Genomic DNA, 19503 nt, shown 5'->3' with positions numbered 1-19503 from the left:
CCTCTGAGTCACGCTCTCCCGGACCAGATGTGCCAGCCCCGTGCTTATCAGCGGATCTCCCGTGACGGGAGGCCCTGCCAGGGATCTGGCCGGAGAGCGCGTGTCCCCCGGGGCCGCGAGGGGGCGCACGCTGTCCGGCCAGCCCACGCGCGCTCCGCGAAACCTCGGGGAGCGGCGGGAAGAAGGTTAGTGGGTCAGAGCGTTCCTGCAGGCCCGATAGCATCTTCCCAAGAAAGGTTGAAAGCTAAACACGAGGCGGTTAACCGTGTGAGCGGCTGACTCCCAGGACCAGGGCGCGAACCCTCTGAAACGATGGCCCAGTTTCTCCGCACGGCGGTGGCGGGGGTGCCAGGGGGTTTCAGAGGCAGACCTGGCAGGAGGCGGTGCTGCCTGGGTGACCAGGGCCTTGGTGGGTCTCGCACGTGTCTGGGCGCCATGCTCTCTGCTGGAGAAGCAGGAGCTGTGCGGTCCGGGGACGGGCATTCCAGGGAGATGTCAAGTTCCACGGCCGAGCAGCCCCTGGGAGCCCCCGGAGGCTGCATCCTCGAGGTTGGAGGGGACTCGCTCTCGGTGTGGTCTGAGCAGAGAGTGTGTGACCTGAGGCAGGGCGTGGGCAATCTGGTGGAAGGTGTGTGTGGAACCCTGACGCTCTCCTCTCTCCCAGGTGCCCTGCTATGCACTTGATAGCGAGTTCAAGAAGCACGACCTGAACCCCCTGATCAAGCTCAGCGGCGCCTACTTGGTGGATGACTCGGACCCGGACATATCTCTGTTCATCAACGTTTGCAGAGACATAGGTCTGGGCCGGGGGGGGGGGCGTGGGCGAGGGGTGGGGGTGTGTCCTCGTCTTTGCCCTCCGCCTACGGTCACCTGCTGGGAGCTGCGTTTGTCCGCACGGCGCCTCTGTGCACAGCCCCCTCCCCCATCCTCACGTGTTCCCTCCACACTGCGAGGCCAGCCCCATGTGCTCTCTGCCTGACACTCAGGTTTCCAGGTTCTCAAGTAAATCTCACTTCCGGTGAGACGGGGCTGTTGGCAGGGGATGGATTGATTTGTGTGGGCGCTGAGCACAGCGAGAGGAAACGGCTGGAGGAAATGGCGTTTCTGGCCTCGCATTTGCCTTCAGTCCCCCAAGGGTTCTCAGCATGGCCTGAGGCTGGCGGTCTGTGTCCTCCCCAGCATCTGTGACCCCTCAGCCCTGCGAGGTGGCTCGGGCTGGGAAGCCGGGCGGTTAGATCAGAGGTGTCGCAGAGGGCAGTGGAGGATCCAGGACTTGAGTCCAGAGCCATCTGTGGGTTCTCTCTCGAGTCGACTGGTCTTCACACAGACCCCGGCGTCCCTGCCTCTGCTGGTCTGTGGGCGGAGCGGGGGGCATGCTGGAGTCAGCGTGTTCGAGGAGGGGGGGGCACATTCCTCCAGGCCATCGCACAGGGCCCCGCTCAGCGGGCGCCTCTACGTGCATTCCTCCCCGCAGCGCCCGCAGCCCCGCAGGTGGGCCCGCCCCTCCCCTCCCCACGCCCAGCAGGCCACGGGGCCCAAGGTCCCAGAATGGAATGTGTCCAGGCTTCTCCCTCACGTTACTGACGGGGAATTTGAAAATGTTGATCTTGTTTTTTTTTTCTTTCAAGGGACCTTGGGCCCGAGGGTGCGTGTGCGACCCTTGGAGGCTAACCCCCGTCCCGGTAATGTTTTCCAGACTCGCTCCGGGGCCCCAGCCCGCAGCTGCGCGCCTGCCCCCCGGGCACCGCCGCCTGCCTGGTGCGCGGGGGCCAGGCCTTCGACGTGGGCCAGCCCAAGGAGGGGCTGAAGCTTGTGAACAAGGACAGGTCAGTGAGCAGGGACAGGCCAGCGTGCTCGGGCGGGCGGGGGGTGGCCGCCCCCTCGGCAGGACCCTGGCTTTGTAGTTTTGCAAAGATAATGCTTGCAAAAACCATGGCTTCCCACATGCCTGCTAAAGCACCAGTCATCGCGGTGAGTCACCGAGGCTGGCTGACTGCTAATCGCCGTCTCCCTGGCAGCGAGGACGTGGGCCGGGATGTGCGCACGGGGCTGTCTCATGTGACGGCTCCGTGTGACAGCTCCCCGCAGGTGTGCCTGACGCTGGCCATGGCAGGTCCCCGTGCCTCACCCTGTCCACCCTTATCTGCTCCTCAGACACAGCATCCTGCAGGGAGGGGGCAGGAAGGGCAGTGTGCTGGCTCCCTGCCAGGGCGGGGGCCTGCTTCCTGCCGGGCTCCGGCCCCCCAGGCCCCTCGGCGCCCCCAGCCAGCCCCCTCCCCCCCGGCCGGAGCTTCATTCCGCATGATAAGATGTGCTGCTTGCACGTGCTCTTCCGCCTCTGCGCCTGAGTTGCCATGGAGACGCTTTCCTCCATGGGCACACGTGACTGCGGCTGGCGCTGGGGTGGAGGGTTTGACGGCCCCCCGGTGGCAGGCCCTTGATGGACACCTCGTGGGCTGCCTGCGTGGAGCTATGGCTCATCAGCCTGCGATTACAGATCGCCTGCGGAAGTGGATGATGTGAAATGGCGGGGAGGCGCTAGGTGTGTGCGCGTGGGCGTGCAGGGCTGCTGTGAGCAGAGCTCCATGCCGTCAGCTCTCAGCCCGGAGGCCGGCCATCCAGGGCAATGGAAGGCTGTTTGCCTCTCTCCTTGTGCGGGCGGCCATCTTCTCCCTGTGCCCGGTCTCCTCTTCCTCTGTGCACACAGTCCTGGCCCTCCCTCGGCCTCTCTCCTTGTGCGGCGGCCATCTTCTCCCTGTGCCCGGTCTCCTCTTCCTCTGTGCACACAGTCCTGGCCCTCCCTCGGCCTCTCTCCTTGTGCGGCGGCCATCTTCTCCCTGTGCCCGGTCTCCTCTTCCTCTGTGCACACAGTCCTGGCTGATGGGCGCCCACCCCATGCCCTCGTCCGATCGCCTCGTTGAATACCTCCTCCCCGAAGACGGTCACAGCCGGGGGGCTGGGTTAGGGCTTCCCGGGGCTGGGGGAGGGAGGAAGCCACGCAGCCCGCACGCCGTTCTCCGTGACGAATGGGGGATTCTCCGGATCCGGGACTTTGTGGGAAGCGGGCGCTGAACAAAAGCCCGAGCGTGCCTGCAGGGGCCGGCGGCCATGTGTCCGGCGTTCACTGGCGGCTCCCCGGGAGTGCGGGCGGGGCCCTGGTGAGAGACCCCCCCTCGGCGGCCTCCCCCCGCCGCCAGCTGGCCCGCATGCTCCGCGACCTTCAGGTGCAAGGACGACCTTGGCTCGCACGGGGCCTCGCTGTTTGCAGAGGAAGTGTCGTGCAGGCTGCGGCAGCGATGGCTTGACCTGCTCAGCTGGGTTTGTTTGGTTCTGTTGGAGTGTGATGCTTTTTGTTTGACTCAAACAGCTCTTCTCAGTATTTAAATTTACACGTCGCTCGCTTTATTTGTTTTTTTAAAGAAAATAGCGCTAAATTGAAGTTTACTTTTAAATTTATTTTCCTTCCCCACGTGGAAATGAATGAAAGCGGCCAGTACGGCCTCTTAGATTTTAACCTTCAGTCTCCCGTGCCCGAAGCAGTGCTCGGGGCTGGGTCAGTGTGAACGAACGAACGCCGTGGATTCGGGAGAGACCCTTTGTAACTCCCGTCTCTGTGGCCTCCAGGCTGGTCCTGACCTACAGCAAAGAAGAGGGAGTGAGGCCGGACTTCTGTGAGGGCCACAGCCCGGCCGTGACCGTCACCTTCGTCTGCCCGTCGGAGCGCCGCGAGGTGAGCCACCGGCCAGGCTGCCGGGAGGGGGGAGGGGGCCGGGGCCGGCGGGCGGACTGGGAGAACGTGCTTCCCGGGATGGCCGGGCGGGCGAGGCTCCGGAGAACAGCCGGCCGCTTGCTCTCAGCCGCCTCGAGGGCCCTGGGTGCTGACTGGGACGGGGCTTTGCTCTGCTGTCGTGGGGGACGATTCTGATTGGTCCGGGGGCAGATTTTAAACGTTTCCATAGCTGTGCTGACGAGTGGGTTTTGAAAAACCATCCCTACAACCCCAAACCCGTGGCTTCACGGCCCTCATTGTTTGGGGATGAAACCAGGTAGAAGCAGCTGATGAGTCTGCAGAAATGCTCAGTGCAGATGCCGTGCGGGCCCGGGGGCTCCCTCTGTGCAGGGCTTCGGGGGGTTCCACCTTCTGGGGGGGAGGATGGGCCTGGGGAAGGCCCCTGGGCTCACAGGGGAGCAGTCACCCTCCGGTCTCCCCCTCCCGCCAGCCTCCACCCTGGAGCTGCCAGCAGCCTTATTGCCGTGTCCTCTGGCTGTTTACGCAGCGAGCACAGCTGTAAACTCCGGGAGGGTAGGGCGGTCTGGGTTGTCCTTGGCTGGTGCCCAGTGGTGCTGCATGCACGTGTGGCTGCGAAGTGTTTTAGCAGATGTGGGTGCCGATGGAGAGGAGACAGCCCGGAGGAAGGGCAGGGCTCCCCTGATTTATTCCTGTCTCCTCTGAGCGGAGGAGGGGAGTGCTGGGCCGGCCGGGGAGCTTGGCTCCCCTCCCCCCGAATAAACGTGGAATGTGCCGTGGCAGCCGGCCAGCTTTGTGCGCTGGGGTATGCGGACAAAGGTTCAGTCCCGACCAGCTTTCCACGTCGGGTCCCCAGACTCCCAGGGCCCGCGGTGGCAGCTCACAGGGGACCCGCCTGGCCGCCCCGGGCCCCACGTCAGCTCTGAATGCGAGGTGGAGGGGCTCTGATTTATTCCTTCCGTCCGTGCCTACGCATGGGAATGGAAACCTTCTCAGGCCCGGAGCCGCCTGGGGCCGCGGGCTCACAGCCCCCCCCCCCCCCCTCGCGTTCGCACTGCATGCAGTGAGGCCCTGTGCGCTGGGAGAGGAGGGGAGCGGCCCTTCCCCCGCCCGCCCCTCCGGCCGGGGCTGGTTTGCTGGGAAGGGAGGGAAGGGCTCGCCGCCTCGAGGCGCGGGCTGCACTCGGGTTACACGCGGGGCCTCGGCCTCGAAGGTGTGCTTGGCGTTTGCGCCGCTGGCTGCATGCTTCCGGGGCCGGGAGTTCAGTCAGCGTGAGCCTCGTAGGTTTCGGTAGCGAAGCCTCAGCGAGCGCACAGACGGCAGAAGCGCCGCTGTAAGCGCAGGAGCAGAGCTGTGCGGCCAGTGCCCCGTCTGATGCTCGGACGTGTCCATCACCCGACAGAGCCCTGTGTGGCCACTGCCCACCCCCTCCCCAGCCCGGCAGCCCCAGCCCATGGACGTGCCTCTCTGGGTGACCGTCCAGGGCCGTGACCGCACACTGTGCGCCTCTGTGTCCGACCCGCCCGTGCAGGGCCGAAAGCCCCGGCTCCCAGTCAGACAGGCGGAGCCGGACGGCCCCTTCGCAGCTTATCCATCACATGACCGTGTGTGCACGCCCGCACCGGGGACTGCCGGCGCGCAGCCCGCGCTCCCGGCGACGGTTACCGATGGCACTGCCCTCCGGGAGCTGGGGCCTCGGGCTCTGTCCCTGTCCCACCACAGCTCGGCCAGAGCTCCGTCTGCGAGGCAGGGCCCCGGGCACGGCGTGTGGGTGAGGCCCGTCCCTGGCCCTGGGGAAGGCAGGAGGGGTCAGGGCGGGCTCCCCAGAGGCTCCCAGGCACAGAGATGCCCACGCATCTTGGGGTGGAGGCCCTGGCCCGGGCTCCCCACTCCTCTGAAGGAAAGGTTCTGCTGCCGAGGCCGAGGGCGTGGGCGACGCGGGCTCAGGGTGCGCTGGCCGAAGCTGGAGTGTGACCCTGAAGGGGTCATGGGAGTCAGAGAATCCAGACGCGTCCAGGCCGCTGAGGACGCCGCGCAGGGACGGGAAAACGTGAAAGCAGCTGCTGCCTCCCAAGGCTTCAGAGCGGGGAGCCTGTGTTCAGGCTGCATGCTCACCTTCCCAAACCCTTTCCACAGGGCACCCTTCCCAAGCTCACGGCCAAGTCCAACTGCCGCTACGAGGTGGAGTGGGTGACGGAGCACGCCTGCCACCGCGAGTACCTGGAGAGCAGCAACTGCTCCCTGAGCGGCGCCCAGCACGACGTGGCCATCGACCTGGGGCCGCTGCGGCAGGCCCGGGGTGAGCGCGGGGCGGGGTGGGGCGGGGCGGGGCGGGGCAGGGGCCGGGGCCGGGGCCGGGGCCGGGGTGAGCGGCGGGGCGGGGGCGGGGGCCGGGGGCCGGGGGCCGGGGGCCGGGGGCCGGGGGCCGGGGTGAGCGGTGGGGGCTGGGGGCCGGGGTGAGCGGTGGGGGCTGGGGGCCGGGGTGAGCGGCGGGGCTGGGGGCCGGGGCCGGGGGCGGGGGCCGGGTTGAGCGGTGGGGCTGGGGGCCGGGGTGAGCAGCGGGCCGGGGGCCGGGGGCGGGGGCGAGGGCCGGGGGCCGGGGTGAGTGGTGGGGGCTGGGGGCCGGGGGCCGGGCTGAGCGGTGGGGCAGGGGGCCGGGGTGAGTGGCGGGGCCCGGGGGTGGGGGCCGGGGGCCGGGCTGAGCGGTGGGGCCAGGGTTGAGGGGGCCGGGGGCGGGGGCCGGGGGCCGGGGTGAGCGGTGGGGCGGGGGCCGGGGTGAGTGGCGGGGCCCGGGGGTGGGGGCCGGGGGCCGGGCTGAGCGGTGGGGCAGGGGGCCGGGGTGAGTGGCGGGGCCCGGGGGCGGGGGCTGAGCGGTGGGGCAGGGGCCCGGGGGCGGGGCTGAGCGGTGGGGCTGGGGGCCGGGGTGAGCAGCGGGGCTGGGGGCCGGGGGCGGGGGCGGGAGCCGGGGGCCGGAGCCGGGGGCTGGGGTGAGCGGCCGGGGCGGGGGCGTGGGAGAGCGAGGCCCCGGCCGTGGGAGCGGCGTGTAGCTCCCGCCGCAGCCCTGGCGCCCGGGCCTCGCTCACGCGCTCCCCCTCCCCAGGCCGGTACACCGCGGATGCGAAGGAGTACGTTTTTTATTTGAACGTCTGCGGAGAAGTTGAAGCCGCCCCGAAGGCCTGTAATGAGAAACAGGCTGCCGTTTGCCAAGCGAAGAAGCCTGATTTCACTCAAGTCAGAGCGGCAGGAAAGTTCCAGAGCCAGACTCTCCGGTGCGTGCGCAGCCTTCCCGTGTCTGTTCCTGTACAGCCCGCCCCTTCCCGCGGCCCCTCCTCCCCGCCCGCAGGCCCCCGGCCCGGCCGGCCGGCCCCTTCCTGCGGGAGAATGCGATGGCCCTGTAAAAGCCGTCTGCTCCGCGGGCCATTGTTCGGAAGGACCGCACTGTGGGAAACGCACTTGATTAGTTTACGGTGGAAGTGGCTTTTGTCCTTAAAAACTTATCTTCCCTCGCTTCCCGCTTCCCGTGGACTCTGGCCCTTGGAGGATCTGAGATGCCGGGAGCATAACTAAAGGTTTAAACAGCTGAGCAAACACACCCAGCCCAGGCCCGCGCCCCCTGACCCAGTGGTCCTCGGTCCTGGCGACGGGAGGTGCGTGGTCCCGGCCGCGGGGAAGGCCCAATGGCGGCGCCGGCAGCCTGCCTTCCCCTCAAGGGAAACGCTTGCGGCCGTGGTTCGTCCCGTTCGAAACCCGAGGGGGGAGGAGGGGAGCGGGCAGCGGGCAGCCGCGGCGAACCTTGGGCGCCGTCCCGCCGCCGTGGGCTTTGAGGTCCCAGGACGATGCGGTCCATTTGGAAGTCATTTCCTCTCGTCCTGCTCCCCAGCTGGCGAGCGCGTGCTGCTCCGCATCGGCTCCGAGTTGTCGGGTGTGCGGAGGGCTCCGTGGAGGGAGGTTTGCGAATGCAGGTTCCTCGGGTTCTGCTGAGCACGCGTGCGCGTGTTTCCCAACCAGGTACTCGGACGGAGACCTCACCCTCATCTACTTCGGCGGCGACGAGTGCAGCTCCGGCTTCCAGCGCATGAGTGTCATCAACTTCGAGTGCAACGAGACTGCAGGTGGGTGTGCCCCTTTCCCCCCCCCTCCAGGGCGGGTGTGCCCGAGGGCGGGTGTGCCCCTCTCCCCCCTCCCCCCCAGGGCGGGTGTGCCCGAGGGTGGGTGCTTCGGCCACTGGAGTTCCTGGGAGTGGAGTGCTGAGTGGGGCATCAGGCCTCAGCCCCAGCCAGCGACACACATCCTGTCCCTCGCCCCCTGTTTGCTTTGGGACGGAGGCTCTGCCTTGGGTTCCACGCTCACCAGCGCCGTGTGGTTCCCCCAAGGTGGATCTGCTCACCGACCCCTCTTCCTGTGCAAACTGAGGCTCAGGGGACCCTTTAAGATGGCGGCCCTGTGATAGCGACTGGATTTTGGGATCCCAGGAGGTCTCAGGGCAAGTTTGGTTTTTCCGAGCGATTAGGTTACGCCTCCTTTTTAAAAATTCATTTTTGTTGACTTCAGGGGTCAAGGGAGAGGGCGAGAGAGACTGAAGCATCAGTGTTGAGAGAGAGTCTTTGATCGGCTGCCTTCTGTGCACCGCCTACTGGGGATCAAGCCTGCAACCAGGGCGTGCGCCCGGAGCAGCTTCCTAGGTGGAGCTTGGCCACCGAGCCCGCTGCTGGGCGGGCAGCTCCCGTGGTCACAGTCTGCGTCTGCGGAGGAGCGATCCCTGGTCCTCAGGGAGCCGGCCTGTCTGCTGACCTCCAGGCAGTGCCCCCAAGCGTCCCGCCGCTGCACCTGGTGCTGGCTCTGGAGCCGCCCCCCCCCCCCCCCCCCGAGGCCACCAGCCCCGGCCCTCCGGCCCCGCACGCAGTCAGTCCTGTATGTGTGTGTGGCAGCGTCTGCCACTCGGTTGTGGGAAGGTTTCGACAAGGTTCGCTGTGGGGTCCGGGGTGTGACGTGTGTGTGACGGGAGTGGGACCCCGAGAGCCGACCCGGGGCTGAAGGAGCTGGGAAGAGGGGGTGAGCAGGACCGAGCTCCCGTAAACCGCCAGCGGGCCCCAGAGAGGGGTCTGGTGCAGCTGGGGGCCTTGCCCACACGCCCTTCCTCCTGCGGCCCTGCTTCTGCCCCGCTGCCCCTTGTGCCCGTCAGCCCGCCCCACCGCACCTCACTGACCGTGGAGACGGGGGCCAGCCCTGTCTAACGTCCATGCTCGCCGGGGGCCACTCGGCACGCGAGTGTTCGTTCTTGCTGGTTGGTTCTGGTGAGGCGACCGACACAGGGCCCTGGAGGCGGCCCCAGGCCAGGAGCCGAGGGAGAGGGAACAGCCAGTGTGAGGCAGGGTGCCGGGGGGCCCGGGCGGGTGCCGTCACCCAGAAAGAAGGCCGCCGGAGCGAGGCCCCGAGCCCGGTCTGGGATGTGGGAGCCGGGAGGGGGGCGGGAGGGAGAGGAGGCTGCCTGGGGAGCCGCAGGAGGGCAGGCGTGAGCCGCGCAGAGCAGGGTGCTGTGGGCGCCGGTGGCAGAGCAGCTCACCCAGCCGGGAATCTGGCCGCGGTGAGCAGCGCCAGGGGTATATTTAGCCTGCGGCTGGAGAAGACCCTACAAGGGAGAGCGGGCGCCCGGGACAAGCCCGCGTCCTGCGGGGAGGTGACATGACCCGCGAGAGAGTGTGGGCGACGTGGCTCTGCAGGGCGTGAGCCCTCCACCTCGTTCCCACGCCCTCTGCCCTCCCAGGTCCCCTGTCTCCATCGACTCCCCTTCCAGCTTCACAGGAGACCCTCTGCGGCCCCCCGCCCCTGGGAATGCAGCCTGCCGCTATCTGTGTCCGGATTCTGGGCACTCGGTGTCCGGTCCCTTCCCCAGCCGGGCCCCCGGCTCCCCTCTGGCCGCTGTCGGCTGCGGGTGACTCCTGGGTCCAAGCCTCCCTCCCTGTGCTCACCTCCTGGCCTGGCTCTGGCGCTTACCCATGGCTCGGCGAGGCCTCTGGGGGAGCGCTGATCTCATCCGGGCAGCCGGGAACCAGAGCCACGTCCAGAGGTCCTGGCGGAGGAGGTGGAGGCGGAGCAGGCGGAGGGCCCTCGGCTGGGGGCTCACGGGAAGGGGTGTGGCCGGGGTGCAGATGGGCCGAGGCGTGAACAAAAGACCGCAGGCCCCTCTTCCCTCCCTCACGTTCTTATCGTAACGAGTTTCCACGAGAAGGACCATCGCGCGAAGGGAAGCCCGTTTCCCCGCCACCAGGTCTGAGGGTCCTCCCCGTGTGCCCGTTAGCTGCATAGAAGCCGCACGTCACCGATGGGACATAGCCCCACGCCACCTCGGCCTGACGGGTAGCAGGCCTTCGTGCCAGCAGCTCGGTGTCTCCCGGCCCTTCTCGTGGCCTCGGTGGGCAGGCGGCCGCTGGGAGACGCCGGCTGCCCTGGGGGTTCCGGGCCCGCGCCTGGCGGTATGAAATACGTACGGCCGCCCGCCCCCCCGCCCCCCGGTGCCCGCCCCCTCACGTGCATGCTGTGACCATTCCCTCATTGCCGTGCTGCGTCCACACGGGGAGGTGGGAGAGAAGTCCCGGATGGGCTGTGTGCTCACTGGTAACTGTAACCGCAGAGTTCTGCCCGTGGACGGCTGTTAACTGGCTCCATGTATAACGTGGCTTTTAATCGAACTTGGATCTCCACGAATTATTTACGCTTACGGATCTACGGCCATGCACACTCTCCACACGTTTATCATTTTCTCTGTAATGTATTTTGAGCCATTGGTTTCAATAACTGACGTCTAGTTTGCCGTAATAGGATACCGTGTTTTTGTAAATAAGAGCCCTAGATCAGATTTTTTGGGAGGAGTCATATATTAGGAGAGGTTAGTAAGAAATCTGAAAACGTAAGGACTCATCACCCTGCAGGCGGATTTTCTCCCATCAGTTCATGCCATTGCGGGCCTCTGCCTCCGTGCCGTGCGGCTGCTCTGCAACGTGGCCCCCGAGGACCTGCAGGAGGGAGCGGGCAGCCGCTCTTTAAGGGGCCCGGGCACCCTCCACGCAGGGGGCTGGGGAGCGAGCTGAGCTGTGAGCCCCGAAGGAAAGGAACCCCGGTGGGGAGGAGCAGCGCTGCCTTACCACAGAGAAATGGAGGAGTGGGTGCTCCCCTGGAGAAACCACTCCCCCAGCCGGTCACGGAATCCACACGCTGGGAGCCATGTACATGCCGAGCTGGCAGCCATGTACATGCCGAGCTGGCAGCCATGTACATGCCGAGCTGGGAGCCATGTACATGCCGTGCTGGGAGCCATGTACATGCCGAGCTGGCAGCCATGTACATGCCGAGCTGGCAGCCATGTACATGCCGAGCTGGCAGCCATGTACATGCCGTGCTGGGAGCCATGTACATGCCGAGCTGGGAGCCATGTACATGCGGTGCTGGGAGCCATGTACATGCCGTGCTGGGAGCCATGTACATGCGGTGCTGGGAGCCATGTACATGCGGTGCTGGGAGGGGGCCATGGAGGGGGGAACCAGGACCCGGGGATTGACAGTGAAAAGCTCGTACACGTGCTTGCCCACTGCTCCCCCAGCAACCAGAAGAGGCCTGGGAGGGGGGCTGTGGCTGACCCCCCTAAAAAGGTCTGAGGCCTGAAATGAGGATGCACCCACTGGTTATACAGGGGCCCCCCAGATCCTGCAGATGCACCCACTGGTTATACAGGGGCCCCCCAGATCCTGCAGATGCACCCACTGGTTATACAGGGGCCCCCCAGATCCTGCAGATGCACCCACTGGTTATACAGGGGCCCCCCAGATCCTGCAGATGCACCCACTGGTTATACAGGGGCCCCCCAGATCCTGCAGATGCACCCACTGGTTATACAGGGGCCCCCCAGATCCTGCAGATAATGGTTATACAGGGGCCCCCCAGATCCTGCAGATGCACCCACTGGTTATACAGGGGCCCCCCAGATCCTGCAGATGCACCCACTGGTTATGTGGGCCCCCCAGATCCTGCAGATGCACCCACTGGTTATACAGGGGCCCCCCAGATCCTGCAGATGCACCCACTGGTTATACAGGGGCCCCCCAGATCCTGCAGATAATGGTTATACAGGGCCCCCCCAGATCCTCAGCGCGTTTCAGGTGCAGAGCCCGCTCGGCGGGGGTGGGGGATGGGGGGGGTGGGGGCTGGTTGGGGGTGGAATGGAGCCTGTGTCCTGAGCTGGTGAAGGACACCAGCGGTTCTAGGAAAAGAGCTGTTTTCCAAGGAGAGGGTGAGTCAGCGCTGCCAGGCGGGGGAGGATGCGCGGGCGGGCGGCTGCGTGCTGTCTGCAAGGAGGGAGGAGGGGGCGGCGGCGCTCCTCGGAGAGGAGACAGCGTCCACGCACTTTGAAAAGGGGGAGACAGGGAGAGGGGACATGGCCGCCACAGCGCGAGGCGAGGCGAGGCGAGGCAGCCTTGCTGTGCTAACGAGCGTCTGGGTTTGATTCCTGGCTCCTCGGCTCTAGCTGTGAAACCATAGGCAAATTATGTAGCCACCCGAACCTAGTAAACGGGCTGGAATTGTACCTGTGCCACGGTTCCCAGGACTGAGCACGCCAGGTTTTATAAAGTGCTTAACTCAGCCTGTTTCTGCAGCCAGCCCCCCCCCCCCCGCCCCCGGGCACACGCAGAGCCTGCCCAGCAACTGGCTCGGAGCGTGCGCAGAGCGGGGCAGCTGCTGGTAGCATGACTGTGCTGTTTGTCATATTAAATGCTTAATAGGAGCTGCAGTGAAACTGTTTTCCCTGGGCTCGGAACTCATTTCCCTTTCCTGGAGCACTGCGCAGTGTGGGCACAGCCACGGGGGGGCTGGGGGCGGGGGAGGATTGCTAACCCGCCTGGTGCCAGCGCCCGCCAGCCCCAGGGGCCAGGGGGAGGAGTCGGCACGGCTCGCCGACCCCCAGCTCTGTGGACGGGGGCGACCGGGAGGGGCTGGCTTCCTGGGCAGAGTCGAGCTGAGGGGTTCCTGGCTGGGAAACGGTGGTGGTGGGGGGGCTCCTGACGGGGTGGTCAGCAGACTGCAGATGCGAGCAGGGTGTGGGAGACACGTACGCATGCGGTCCCCAGAATGACGGGTGCTGGCGCCACCTGGAGGCCAGCCTGCAGCTCTGCAAGGTGACGCCCACGGCTGCTGCAGTGGGGGATGCAGGAAGGGTCCCTGGTCTGCTTCAGCCCCAGGGAACTGGTCTTGCCCACTGCGACACCCCCAAGCCCAGGGCACTCCTGGGCAGCTCTGGCCGCCCCTCCCTGTCAGGGGGTCTGGTCTGGCCCAGCGGCTGGCGGAGCCGAGCTGACCGCAGGCCTGTTAGCACCCTTAGGGCCCCATCCAGTGAGTCAGCAGCCTGTGCCCCACCGAGATGAAAGGGGAGCAGGGTGCTCTGAGGGTTGGGGTGAGCCCAGCCTCTGCTCTAATCTCTGCCCTCTGACCCGGCTTGGGGGCTGCGTCTGGGCTGCTGGCTGCTGGTGACCGGTCTGCTGTGTCCCTGTTTTTTCCCTCGCTCCTTTGACATCCCTGGGTTTGGGCATATAGTGGAGTGTGTGTTTGTCTTTTAATACATTTTCATTGTCCATAGTATTACAGAGCTCTCCCATTTCCTCCTCCCCGCCCTGTTGCCTGTCCAGGAGCTTGCATTTAACTCTACACGTTCTGGGCTTGTCTCCTCTCATCCCCACATGGAGGCCTGTCGTTGGTGTGTCCGTGGGTCGGTGGAGGCTTTATCTTCCCTTTCCGATCACACAGGTAACGGCGGCAGAGGCTCGCCCGTGTTCACCGGGGAGGTGGACTGCACCTACTTCTTCACCTGGGACACGAAGCACGCGTGCGTGAAGGAGAAGGAGGACCTCCTGTGTGGCCTCACCATCGGGAAGCAGCGCTATGACCTGTCCGCTCTGGCCCGGCACGCAGGTAGGCACCTATGCGCGCAGGGAGGGCCCTGTACCGGCAGGGAGGACTCTTTGTGCTCGGAGAGGACTCTGTGCCCTCAGGGAGGACTCTGTGCCCTCAGGGAGGACTCTGTGCCCTCAGGGAGGACTCTGCAATCAGGGAGGACTCTGTGCCCTCAGGGAGGGCCTTATGCCCTCGTGCCATGTGCGTGTTGGGGCTTATTTTCCCGTCTATTTCCCGAACATTTGGAAGGACTGTTATTGTGTCCGTTGCCAACGCATCCAGCGTGGCCTCTCCCTCCTCACGGTGGGGTAGGACCGGTGAGAAGTGGCGCTGACACAGGGCAGGTGTCAGAGTTTGAGGTCAGCTTCACTGTTTGCCACCGAGGCATTTCTAGCTCATCTTGTCATGTTTAGTAAAAACTGCTGTGCCTACTGTGTGTCAGGCCTTGTGCTTCGTTGTTAGAAACTTAAAAAGAAATCCTCACCCAAGGATATTTTTCCCATTGATTTTTAGAGAGTGGAAGGGAGGGAGGGAAGGAGAAAGAGAGAGAGAGAGAGAGAGAGAGAGAGAGAGAGAGAGAAACATCGACGTGAGAGAGCCACATCAACTGGTTGCCCCCCACGTGCTCCCTGACTAAGACCAGGGTTGAACCTGCAACCCAGGTACATGCCCTTGATCAGGAATTGAACCCGTGACTGTTTGGTGCAAGGGCTGACACTCCAACCACAGAGCAACACTGGCCAGTGTGAAACTTATTTATTTTTAACTTAAGCTCTTGTTGCTAAGAGAGTAGATCTTCCACGTTCCCATCGCGTTTGTGACTGGTGAGAGGTGTTCCCTCAGATCACTGCGCCATCTCAGCATGTCCATGTAGCACAGTGGTCCTCGGCCTTCCTAACGCCGTGGCCCTCCAGCACCGTTCCTCACGGCGTGGTGACCCCCGGCCATCACCTCACTGGCGTTGCTCCTCCATAGCTGTGATTGGGCTGCTGCTAATGACCCGCTAGCAGGGCCGCCTGAGACCATCGGAAAACACAGATATTGACATTACGATTCATTAACAGCAGCAAAATACAGTGACTCACGGGGAATAGTCGCTGCCTTTGACCAAGGAAGCCTCTCTCCCTATTTTCTCACAGAACGGGAACGGAACTGGGAGGCCGTGGGCGGCAGCCAGAAGGGCTCCGAGAAGAAGCAATTCTTCATCAACATCTGTCGCCGGCTGCTGCCCGAGGGCCCGGCCCGGGGCTGCCCCGAGGACGCAGCCGCGTGCGCCGTGGGTGAGTGCGGGCGGCGCCCAGGGCGGGGTGCGAGCTGGGAGGCCGCCCTGCGCTCGGCGCCGGGGTGGGGACGGGCCTGCGGTGGCCAGCCCGTGGCCGGAGCGGAGAGAACCTGCTGAAACACTTGATCTGTTCGCTCTGGAAGAAGCACATGGCTAGTCCTCGTGCAAAACGGATGCTGATCCTTCTAACAGCTGGACCGCCCGGCTTTTCTAACGTGTGGCGGGAGGCAATGGCGCCTTATGCTGTGGCCTCTGTCACAGCGCTGTCCCGGCCCTTCCGCTGGGCTGGGTGCCCGGCTGACACGCCCTGGATGGGCGCGCGCATGTGGCGTGTTAGTGTCCCTTAGGGGCCACCTTGACAGTGACCGGCAGGGGAGTCACTCGCGTGTTACACGTGTGACGCGAGGAGCCATGAGCCCCGGGGGTGTCAGACCTGGTCTTCTGAGCAGTTCCAGGCGTGGCCAGAGGTTCAGAACCTGATAGTAAACACCAACCAGACCACGATTCCGTGGCCACAGTCTTGGCTGGCCGAACAGGCTCAGTTACCCTCTAGCCCCTGGCTGTGCCGCTCAAAGCTCTGTGTCTCGGGGCCACTGAGGCCCCAGAATGCGGGAGCCGCGTTGTTTGACGCAGGGGCGGGGCCACGTGGGTATTTATAACATCATTTGATCAACTTACACACTTGGTCAAACATTTAATTAACTCCTCAGCCCGAGGCCTTGTCAGGGCCAGACCAGATGATCCCGGGGCCTCTCTGGCCCACGGCGGACGTTCCCACTGCCTTAGGGACGGCGTGGCGGGCAGCCTTCCCACCTCCTGTGGGCGCGGGACTTGGTTATCATTCCCGCACTTTCCTGCGAGGCCTGGAGGCGGCCTGTGGGGTTCCGCACTTGACCGCCTGGCCCGGCAGGCGGCCGAGAAGGGGCGTGGCGCACCTGCTGAGCTGAGGTCTCTCTGTGGCATCACCATTTTACTCACGTCTCCGTCTCCCCACCCCCTTTCTTCCAGACAAGAACGGAAAGAAGAGTCTGGGCAAATTTGTGTCTTCTCCCATAAAAGAGAACGGGAACATTATACTCTCTTACTCAGATGGTGATGTTTGTGGTGATAAGAAGAGAATAAAAACTGACATTGTACTTGTGTGCAAGCCAGGTAAGAATTTAAAAAGAGAAAAGGAAAACCGTGGCTGTGGCTGTGGCTGTGGCCAGGGGTGTGCCCACCCTCCTCATCGCCGTTCCTTGTTGGCACTGCGGGGGATGAGGCTGAAGGGCGGGGGGAGGGGTCCAAGCATGACAGGGTCCAGCACCCTTAATGGTGGTCAGCTGGGTTTGATTCCCCACCGCCTGCCCCAAACCCGCCCAGAAATGGAGAAACTGTATGGAGTCTGAGGGCATCGTCGTAATTTTCCGAAGAGCTACGTTCTGTGCATGGCTTCTTGCTTGGGACTGATACACAGCCATCACATAGCTGCCTGACTCCGGGGAATGGCTTAAAAAGGCTGTCCGGCCAGCTGGCGTGGCTCAGTGGTTGAGCTTTGACCTATGAACCAGGAGGTCACGGTTTGATTCCCCATCAGGGCACAGGCCCAGGTTGTGGGCTCTATCACCAGTGGGGGCTGTGCAGGAAGCAGCTGATCAATGACTCTCTTTCATCGGTGATGTTTCTGTTTCTCCCTTTCCCTTCCTCTCTCAAATCAAGAAAAATATATTTAAAAAAGTGCTGTTCTTGGTTTCACCAAGGAACACAATGCATTCTTTTTTTAAATATATTTTTATTGATTTCAGAGAAGAAAGGAGAGAGAGAAAGAGATAGAAACATCAATAATGAGACACAGTGATCGGCTGCCTCCTGCACACCCCACACTGGAGATCAAGCCTGCAACCCGGGTATGTGCCCTTGGCTGGAATCAAACCTGGAACCCTTCAGTCCGCAGGCCGACACTAACCACTGAGCCAAACGGGGCCTTTACTTACATTGTTTTACAGGGTCATAACCTATAGAGAGTCACACGTCTTTGTGTTTCTCAGAATGTAGTGTTTTGTGAATAATTTTCGATGTCACAGTCACATGCATAATGTTCAGGGACTTCCATGTTGAGTGCTGAGAGTTGATCATGGCTCAGCCTTATTATCTTTAAACGCTGTCCTTGCTGTTGGACTCATAGCATGTTGCCGCTGTCGCTAAGCGTGCCGTTAACATTTCCTCCCCTCCTCCCGCCAAGCTGTTTCCTTTAGATAAATCCTCAGCTGTGGAATAAGCTCAGGGGCGAGGAGTATTTGTCTTTTTCAAAAAATATGCTTTTATTGATTTGAGAGAGAGAGGAAGGGAGAAGGAGAGAAAGAAACATCAGTGGGCTGCTGCCTGCACGCCCCCTAGTGGCGATAGAGCCTGCGTGTGTCCTGACCGGCCATGTGTCCTGACCAGCACCCAACCAAAGCCGCCCAGCCTGGCTAGGACTATTTTTTTGAGCTTTTTACTTTTTTTCCTTCTTTTTTAAAATCATGGCATAATATGCATAATATAAAATTTATATGCTTTTTGAAATTGTAGTAAAATACACATAACGTGAACCTCACCATTTTAATGGTTTTAAGTGGACAGTTCCTTGGCGTGGATGATTGTTCCCATTGTTGGGCAGCAGCTGCCACGGCCATCTCCAGACCTTCTCCTCCCCCTCACGGACACTGCCGCCCCCGCTCTGGGGGTGCACTGTCCCTGCCGCCCCCGCTCTGGGGGTGCACTGGACCCTGGGTGGGGGGCGGGCACGGGTCTGTGGGACCGCGCCCGGCGGGCCGGTGACACCTTGCGCCCACAGGGGAGCTGGAGAGCGCCCCGGTGCTGATGGACGCCCGGGAGGACGGCTGCTTCTACGAGTTCGAGTGGCACACGGCCGCCGCCTGCGTGCTGGCGCGCACCGAGGGCGACAACTGCACCGTCTTCGACTCCCAGGCAGGTGCGTACGCACCCGCGGCCCGGCCGGCTGGGGCTTCTAGAAAACGATGTTACCACGAGGGCCCACGCCCCACACCCTGAGAACCCGGTGCCTGAGGCCATTCACGGTAAAGGGAGGTTTTGCTGAATCGAGGGTCACAAGGAAATGAGTCTCGTGAGAAGCCGGGAAACCGCCCGAGAGACCACGCAGGCCCTGTGGTGCCCATCGTAGAGCCCGGGTCACGTGACCAGCCGTGGCGGGCTGTGCGTGGAACCTCATGTTTGACGGTCAGCGGAGGGACACCTCCCAGCACAGCAGGGGCGGCTCTGTGCCGGCCGCGCACTCGTCCGTCCGGGCAGAGCGCCTGCGAGAGGCCACACCCAGGTCCCCGTCTGCCCGACTGACCGCCCGGCTGCCCGTCTCTCCCAGGCTTCTCCTACGACCTGTCGCCTCTCACCAAGAAGGACGGCTACAAGGTGGAGACGGCCAAGTATGACTTCTACATCAACGTGTGCGCGGCGGTGACCGCGGGCGGCTGCCAGCCCGGCTCCGGCGCCTGCCAGGTGGCGAGAAGGCAAGTCTCCACCAGCCGCCCCGAGGCTTCCCGGGCAACAGACGATATTCGGGGGCAGGTGTGCTCTCTGCCTTCAGAGGCTGAGCAAAGGTAGCTTGTGAGCCAGAGGAAGCTGGGAGCGCTGTTTCCCTTGGCAACGGGAGGCTGGCTCCGCTCACCTGCTAGACAGACATTGGTGTGTGTCTCTGCTCACTAGTGCAATGGAGGGGCTGCACTGTCAGCCGGCTGTGGGCGTGGGCTCCCGAGGGGGTTGCTCTGCCCCCCCCCCACCCCCCGGCTTAGCATCCTGCCGGCGTCAGGTGGTCTGCACCCTGGGTCCCGGCCCCGCTGCTCCCCTTCCTGCACGCCGGCCCCCCTCCCGAGCCAGCACGCGGGCGGCTGGCCGGGGTCTCTCTTCTGAGCGGCGCTTCCTGTTTCAGCGATGGGAAGGCTTGGAACTTGGGACAGAGCAACGCTAAGCTTTCCTATTACGATGGGATGATCCAGCTGACCTACAGGGACGGCACGCCCTACAACAACAACAGGCACACCCCCAGGTCCACGCTGATCACCTTCCTCTGTGACCGGGATGCAGACGTGGGTGTCCCCGAGTACCAGGTAGGAAGGGCTGAGCATCCCTGAGTACTAGGTGGGGGTGCTGAGTGTCCCCGAGTACCAGTTGGGAAGGGGCTGAATGTCCCCGAGTACCAGGTGGGAAGGGGCTGAGTGTCCCCGAGTACCAGGTGGGAAGGGGCTGAGTGTCCCCGAGTACCAGTTGGGAAGGGGCTGAATGTCCCCGAGTACCAGGTGGGGGGGCTGAGCGTCCCCGAGTACCAGGTGGGGGGGCTGAGTGTCCCCGAGTACCAGGTGGGGGGGCTGTGGGTCCCGTGTACCAGGTGGGGGGGGGCTGAGTGTCCCCGAGTACCAGGTGGGGGGGCTGTGGGTCCCATGTACCAGGTAGGGGAGGGGCTGTGGGTCCCGTGTACCAGGTAGGGAGGGGCTGTGGGTCCCATGTACCAGGTAGGGAGGGGCTGTGTGTGCTCCTGTAC

General features: G+C 63.9%; 1 protein-coding gene across 7 annotated transcripts in view; it reads left to right on the top strand.

The window, feature by feature from the left end:
- IGF2R (insulin like growth factor 2 receptor) overlaps positions 1-19503 on the top strand; it is an 88667-nt gene that overhangs the window by 34549 nt on the left and 34615 nt on the right. For all 7 annotated transcript variants that reach the window (XM_036413797.2, XM_036413800.2, XM_036413798.2 and 4 more), the window contains exons 5-16: positions 665-797; positions 1697-1826; positions 3625-3730; positions 5885-6047; positions 6849-7017; positions 7757-7860; positions 13541-13705; positions 14827-14967; positions 15978-16121; positions 17785-17922; positions 18331-18475; positions 18895-19072. In XM_036413797.2, coding sequence (XP_036269690.1) covers positions 665-797; positions 1697-1826; positions 3625-3730; positions 5885-6047; positions 6849-7017; positions 7757-7860; positions 13541-13705; positions 14827-14967; positions 15978-16121; positions 17785-17922; positions 18331-18475; positions 18895-19072 — 1716 coding nt within the window. The remainder of the gene's footprint in view (positions 1-664; positions 798-1696; positions 1827-3624; positions 3731-5884; positions 6048-6848; positions 7018-7756; positions 7861-13540; positions 13706-14826; positions 14968-15977; positions 16122-17784; positions 17923-18330; positions 18476-18894; positions 19073-19503) is intronic.

Source organism: Pipistrellus kuhlii, unplaced genomic scaffold (assembly GCF_014108245.1).
Source record: "Pipistrellus kuhlii isolate mPipKuh1 unplaced genomic scaffold, mPipKuh1.p scaffold_m20_p_5, whole genome shotgun sequence".
Classification (NCBI taxonomy): domain Eukaryota; kingdom Metazoa; phylum Chordata; class Mammalia; order Chiroptera; family Vespertilionidae; genus Pipistrellus; species Pipistrellus kuhlii.
Note: the sequence above shows the minus strand (reverse complement) of the source record. Positions and strands in the feature narration are given on the sequence as shown.